Source organism: Cryptomeria japonica, chromosome 2, assembly GCF_030272615.1.
Source record: "Cryptomeria japonica chromosome 2, Sugi_1.0, whole genome shotgun sequence".
Classification (NCBI taxonomy): Eukaryota; Viridiplantae; Streptophyta; class Pinopsida; order Cupressales; family Cupressaceae; genus Cryptomeria; species Cryptomeria japonica.
This window is the reverse complement of record NC_081406.1, coordinates 582213434-582221407: the sequence shown is the minus strand read 5'-3', so window position 1 is coordinate 582221407 and position 7974 is coordinate 582213434. Positions and strand designations below refer to the sequence as shown.

The window sequence follows — 7974 nt, the reverse complement described above, 5'->3', positions numbered from 1 at the left end:
ATTAAATTGGTATTGTCTATAACAAAAATTAGAAGAATTCTAAGGAAGATCCAATTTCTAAGGCTACATAGTTACCAAATAAGATAAATGAAGAAAATCCTAAAGGGTATGCAAATGCACTTAAGAGATCCATCAATAGTGATAGCAACAAGAAGAAAGAAAGTGATATCCTACAAAAAACCAACATTCCTCACAAACAAGGACAAGTTCAAAGAATCATTCCCTCCAAGGTAGTTTCACATGACTAGGTTCTAATACTCTTTCTTTGATTATTTCTTTTTTGTAATCATTTTGGTCATAAGGAAAAAAATTGTAGAGAAAATGCAAGACATGATTATGTGTTGAAAAAATTAAAATAAAAATTCTTATGGACTCTTAAATAGAAAATACCATTATTTTGCTCCTTTGATAGATTACAATATTATGTGTTATAAGTGCAACAACTATGGTCATACAACATGTTTTTGTAGAAGTGGTTTTGTACAACCTCCTAGACAAAAGAGGAAAGTGGATTACCCTTGCTAAATAAACAGAAGAAACTACATAAGTTTGGAAAAGGAAACAAAAGCAAAGAAAATAATAGAAAGAGAAGTCTATGCTTGTGAAAACTGTATTTCATGCCTAGAATAAAGGAAACTAATAGTACATTGATAACGGATGCTCAAGCCACATGACAAGGGACAAGAGAAAGTTTCTCATTTTGAAGGAAGTAGATGGAGGCACTATGAAATTTGGAGATAATGCTACAACAAGGATAACCAGAAAAGGTACTCTTAGTCTTGATAATGGTAAGACAACACTTGAAAATTTATTGTACATTTCGAAGGTTTGAAGTATAATCTTCTCAATGTTAGTCAAATGTGTGTTTAAGGACATACCTTTATGGTTAATTCTCAATATTGTGAGATCAAGAAGGAGAGTACATGAAAGTTAGTTGTAGCGGAAAATAGAACAAGAAATAACCTATACATCCTCAGTGAGATCAAGGGAGAAAGATGTTATATAGGACAAGCAAATGAATGTTGGTTATGACATAGAAGAATGTGCCATATGAACTTTTGATAATCAAACCTATATAAGTCAATGCTTGGCATCCTATTATTTGTGACAATATCAAAGAGAGAGACTCACGTGCAAGTAGTCAAAAGAATATTCAAATACCTAAAGGGTATTTTGAACTTTGGTTTGTGGTATCTCAAAGGTGAATATTTCACTTTAGCAACATATACAGATGCATATTGGGTAGGCAATGTTTGATAATTTAGCAACAATGTTATATTTCACACAAGTTCATGTTGCAAAGGTAAAATACATAGCAAAGGCATAAGGCATAACAACAATATCATATTGCAAATCATTTTTTTGGGTAAAGCAAACATTGAAAGACAGTAAGGTATTAAACATGTTGAGTTGGAGTATCTTGAGAAAAACTATGAGTGCTTAACGAGAAGCGTAGATTTAGGGGAAGCTATGATTGTGCTATCTTTTAGCCCTATAGATTTCTTGGTGACACTCTTTTAGAAGACAACTCAGAGAAATATCAACTGGTGGATTATGGAAAGAGGGAGAGTTAAAGGAAAAGGGAGATTGATGTCATTGATGTCAAGACGAAGAATTACAAAAAGGGGGAGATTCTTTGTGAGAGTATTGGTCATCCCTTTTCCATTGATGTTAAAAGGGGAGAGATATATAAAGGAGTATTGTAGAAAGAGTGAGTATTATGTTCTTGTTGTGTTCATAGATTATTAATCAATCAATCATAGATAAAAGACACATGATAAAAAAATACAGTTAATCAATCATAGATTAGAAAATTACAGATAATCAATCATTGTTAAAAAATACACATAATTAATCAAAGATTAAAGTCACATGATCAAATATACAAAAGAATAGAGACATGAAATTACATTTCGACAAAAAGTCAAAGTAGATATTTCAATAACAAGATAGAACATAAGGAAACAAATTCCTTTACATTAGGCCATAAGGTTAAATACATAGAGTACATAAGGTACAAATCATGAACACAAACTTGATGGGAACTCCTAATGTCTATCTCCCTCAAGCACACCACAAGTGAAATCATTATTGGAGCATTTTCCCACCTTATCGTGAAACTTTATGTTTCTCAATAATTCTTCCTAATATCAAGAATACTCAAATGTACATGTGGATGACTAGCAATCTAATTTTGGTAAGAGTAATGGAATATGTGCAACATGATATATCTAGGATACAATTTCACATACATAGAAAAAGTTGTGCATCTAATATCATGATATGTCAGAGAGTAAGAAACACAATCATTTAACAAATGATTTCAAAAGCTTTGCTCAAAACATCTTTTTAAAGTCATTTGGCAATAGATAGATTAGGGTGATAATCTATCCTTCTCTATTCCTCTATATTTGGCACCATCCATAAACACATAAAACACATTGAATACACAAGATGCACCAAACATACATAAGAAAACAAAAGCAACAATATTTACTAATACCCTTTCATAGAATGGTATTCCATATCAATCACAAATATTCCAAGAGGTAAACATGTTGCAAATGTGATGTTGATGGTTGTCATTAATGATTATCATTAATGTCAACATATTGTTTTGGGATTGGTTCCTTAAGGTTGGTAATCCAGAAGATGTGTTCCCAAAATGTTTGGTGCTCCAAAAGATGTGCTACAGTTGATATTTAGTGTTGTTTGTTTGTGTTGATGGTGATCCAAATTTCTCTATTTACCGGATATGGTATTGATTGATTGTATTCATGAGTATCTTGGTTCCATTATGATTTTTGCTAAGTTGGGTAGTGTTATTTTGAGTCCGGTTCGATCCAAAATTAAAGAATGTGTAACGATATTTGTGTAGCGTATGAGTCATGATTTGGGTCTCATATTTGTGATAGATGTAACGTGTTGATCTAACTGATGAAGTGCATTGTGGTATGGTCTACTTCTCATTCCCTTCCACACTGGAATGTAAATAGTGGTGACCTATTTCAAATCTCTATTTGGCCGACTTAGAAGATTATACGGCCCAGAGACAATATTTATAAGAAGATGAGTTGATTGTGTGAATATATGGAAGATGTGTGAGATTGAAAGGAAAAATCTGATTGATGTTGATATGCGAAGTGTGTTGTTGCTGAGAGGCACCAGAAGCAGTTTGGATATTGCAGATTATGTATTAGTAGTGGATTCTCTTTTCTTTCTTCTTCCTTCGACAGCGATCCTTTCTAGCAGTGAGCCTTTCTGGGCAGTGAACCCTCCTGCAGTGAGCATTTTGGTAGCGAGCAACCCTTTTGTAAAAATCACCTTAACCGGTGTCACCTTAATCGGTGCTATATATTGAGAACTAACATTCTTCGTGGTTTATCCCTTCTTGGGTTTTCCACGTCATATCTGGTGTTCATTGTGTGATCTGTTTTGTGTATGTGTTTTCATGTTATATCTACTTTAATTAATTTTATTGGTCATTATGGATCTGTGAAAGAATTGAAGAAAAAATTAAGTTGTCAACTGATTCAACCCCCTCTCAGTTGCCCGAATATTTAACAAAACATAACACCAATTTTAAGAGGTATTCAAGAATACAATCATTGAAAACACAAAAAAACATCTATGCATACATGAGCATACACAAGAATAAATGAGCATACTTGTCACATGAGCATACAAGTGCGCAAAAGAGCATACGAGGGCACAAAATAGCATAGAAGTGCATTGGTCTAAGCATCTCCTCTTGTCTACTTTAAAAAAATGAAAATAACATTAACACAATTATTCTAGGTGATATCCATATCAACAAATCACGATACTATAAAAAATATGAAATGATAAATCGATAATACACACCTTACACTTTTTAAGAAGATATAAACTATGTTAATCATTAAGGAGTTTCCAAGCGACAAAGATCATCTATCACCGATCACACAATCAAAACAAGATATCTAACCATTGCTACAAATTAATAGTCTACAATCACTAAACAAGTAGATCATTGACACAAAACATACAATTACTACCAAACCATAGACTATTATCCATGCATACTAAAATCTATATTTTTATTGAAGTTACACCCAATCTTAAAATGTTAAATTTTGGAAAAATATATAGCTTTGTATATAAGATTATCTAATGATTGACATAGGCGAAGGCTTATTATGTGAATTGTCTAATTCATACAAACATCTAATCATTCACCTAAGAGCATTGAAAAAATATTTTAGGGTTCCTCACTTAAGAGCATAAATTTTTATTGGCAGACAAACGACATTAGAGAACTTAATCTATCAAACAAACAAGTACATTCCAAGCTATCCGTCAGTCCTCAACATGAGCAGGGAAAGCTTCGATTATTGACATTTGCAAAGGCTCAGAAGGCAAAGAGATGATATTGTAATGGTTAAACCCAGATGACTGCAGTAATTTTCTCCACTCTTCTTCCCTTCTCTCTTTACCTCTTTGGTGTGACAGCATTATCATATCTCTTATTCCTCCTATTTCTTCAGACCAGCTGGACTTGCTCTGCCCTGCCTCTGCCAACACCATTTCTACCATTATCAATTTCCCTTGCTTTGAAAGAGCTTGATGACAATTTTTCAGAATTTTCTTGCATTCCTCGTCTCCCCAGTCATGCAAAATTCCCTGTAAAATGAAAAGAAAAACGTGAAGTTGCATACAGAACCAAAGCTAAGGAACTACCATGAAAGTTTTGCCATTTAAAAATTGTTGTCATTTCTTGAAAGTGTTCAAAGAAAATTTTGGTTCATTGGTGATGTTGAAGAGTTGATTACCGGTGAAATGGAATCGATATCTTTCATTCTTTGGTATTAAAATTAAGGAGCTCCGAAGAATAGATATATCTTAATCTTTGATATTAATGTCGAGGAGTTTTTAAAGGAATTAATATTCATTCTTAAATATCTTTTAATTTTCTTGGGCATTGTGATGTTTAATGTGGATTCAGATCGACAATCTTAAATAGCATATTATGAGTTTTGACTTTTTAGATGGTTCATCTGAAATCATATTATTTCTTCAACAGGATCGTTCTATTTATATGATTTTAGATAAGCCACCTAAACAAGTCAAAGCTTAGTGCTGTTTAGACCAAAAAGATTTAGATTTGTCTGAAGGGACACAAACCCTGGGCATGTAGAATGTTTAGGTTTGGTGGACCTGAAGTTATAGTTTAGGTTAGAATTGTAATAATGTTCTGGGTATGAAACTAGTATTTTAATGAGTTTTCTACAATCCATGAGGTATTCAAACGACTCATTCTAAGGTCAACTGTATATTCAAAATATTATGAAAGTGTGATATGAAACATTGATTCAAAAACATGCACAGTTGATTTCTGAAACAATCTTTTGCATACTTGAATAGGATCCTCTGAATATAAATCCGAACAAAAGAGATGAGCATGAATAACAAGCATTACTCTCCCTTCATATTCAAGGTTGGCATGCTGATTGATAAGAAGTTAGCTGGCTTGGTTCTTTCCTGCCTATTAGTTGCATGGCTTGGACGAGTTCAGATTGAAGTTGTTTCATTAAGGGTTTTTCATAGTGTAAGAATAGATAACTTAATTCTTAAACTATGAATGAGAGTAAAATAAATATCAGAAACAATAAATATTTACAGTTCATAATAATTTCATAATAATCAATGCACTTTGCTTCTAGATTTAACTGTGTTAAAAAAAATGATTCAAAAATACACAGTTGAATCGAAATACCCTTAAATACCCCTGATATTGTCGAAGAAAAAATACTCCATTCTTCATTCGTAAACCTGAAAGAAACCCTCACAAGAAACTGGAAAAGATTCAAGAAAGTTGAATCGTTTAAAGACTACCTTCATAAATATAGCGTCTGCATTTGGAACGCTGACAAACATGTCGCCTGCAATGTGTTGCACACCTGTATCACCAATACATCACAAACAAGCAGCAAGATTTTGCTTTTTCAAAATCTCTACAAAAACAGGAAAACAAGTTCGATAGATGTGTGTTAAAATTGAGTACCAGCACAACTGGGGGCCTCTGAGATTACTTCAGGGAGATCAAAGTTACAGCATTTGATATTGGGGAAAGAGCGGGAAATGACAGAAATGATGGAACCATTTCCGCCGCCAACATCTACCAGGGACCTGAACTCAAGCTTTCTGAATTCATCGCCATAAGCCGCTAAAATGTCTTTCACCAGGATCTTCGAATATGTACCCATTGCCTCGTTAAACAGCCTGCCAAGCTCAGGATTACTCTCAGCGAGAGAGAAAAGCAGTTTTCCGTGAACCAGCTCGAACGGAAAACCGCTTCCGGACAAAATACTCTCGCCCAAACGATACCACGGTGAAATTACCGCTTCGTGAGTGTGCAGTAACAAAAATGGAGCAAAAGTGCCTGCCTTTGCTCCTCCATTGTCTGTGTCGTTGATAAGCCACTTTGAAATGGGAGTAAGACCGTATTTAATGGGGGAATTGGGTTGCAGGGTTTGGGAGAAAATACCTCTGGTTGCCAGAAATGAGAGTGTGCGAGAGAGAAAATCTATGTTGGGAGAAGGGGAAGGCAGAAATCCAGCAATTTCCTCCGCGGAAAGCATCGATTCAGGCCCACCCTTGGCAATTATGTCTGGAATTCCCAATTCCACAGCCCATCGCAGGCCCAGGGAGTACATAAAACCGAACATGAGCTTCCACAAATCGATAAAACCTTCCAATTCCTCGTCCTTCCTGTGATCGACACAGATGGTATCTGATTTCCCGGAATCCATTGTTGCCTCTCCACGATTCTGCCCTTCAAATTCCTCGTTTACAAGCATTTCATGCCGCTCTCCTTGCCATTCAACTTCGATTTCTACCTGAAGGTCCCAACGACGGTCTGGTTTTTAGAAACTAGGGAAATTGGGGTATCTTTGCAGCCATTGTCTATTCAGCACCCAAATTTTACCATTGACTGTTTTTTTTAAATAATTAAAAATTTAAATATAATTAATTGTTTTTTTATAATTAATTATTAAATACAGCCAATGATTTATTTTGGGTGTTCGGTAGACATTGCCATCTTTGCAAGTATACTTATAAATCATACGGATTGATCAATTTTACGACCTATGTTTTAGTCAAATGTCATCGATTCATTGGTTTTGGATCACCTACACATCTAGATTACATGTCATATTTAGTTAGATGTCTCCTTCAGCTAAGTAGTGGCGTGCAAGGGATTCGAACTTTTGTTGGATGATTTTTTATCACATACCATCATTCTTATTAATAGTTCTCAATCTTGATTGAGCTACAATCCTTTGGCTTATATCACATGTCATCTTTAGTTACTTTAGTTTGATGTTGTCCTTCTAATAGTCACATATAGAGGGTTCGAACCTTTGGCAAATGTTTTTTTTTATCACAAACCATTATCCTTACTAATAGTGCTCAATCAATTGAGCTACAACCCTTTGGCTTAAATCACATGTCATCTTTAGTTAGATGTTGTCCTTCTAAGAGTCACATGCAGAGGGTTCGAACCTTTCGCGCATGCTTTTTTTTATCACAAACCATCATCCTTACTAATAGTGCTCAATCAATTGAGCTACAACCCTTTTGGTTTAAATCACATGTCATCTTTAATTAGATGTTGTCCTTCTAAGAGTCACATGCAGAGAGTTCAAACCTTTGGCAAATGATTTTTTTTTATCACAAACCATCATCCTTACTAATAGTGCTCAATCAATTGAACTATAGCCCTTTGGCTTAGATCACATGTCATCTTTAGTTAGAGGTCATCCTTCGTTTAGAGGATTTGAACCTTTGGTGGATGGTTTTTTTATCACATACCATCATCCTTACTAATAGTGCTCAATCCATTGAGCTACAATCTTTTATCTTAAAAAATGTTTTGTTTTCATTTTATCATTTGTTTTAACATTGACATGCTTATTTCTTTAGCTTTAGATT

General features: G+C 34.3%; 1 protein-coding gene across 1 annotated transcript; it reads right to left on the bottom strand.

The window, feature by feature from the left end:
- Positions 1-4153: 4153 nt before the first annotated feature.
- On the bottom strand, positions 4154-6956 carry LOC131051350 ((R,S)-reticuline 7-O-methyltransferase). Its single transcript, XM_057985828.2, has 3 exons — positions 6044-6956; positions 5875-5939; positions 4154-4662 (listed from the first exon to the last, which is right to left on the bottom strand). The coding sequence occupies exons 1-3, from the start codon at positions 6837-6839 to the stop codon at positions 4339-4341; spliced, it is 1185 nt and encodes a 394-aa protein (XP_057841811.2). The 5' UTR covers positions 6840-6956; the 3' UTR covers positions 4154-4338.
- Positions 6957-7974: the final 1018 nt, after the last annotated feature.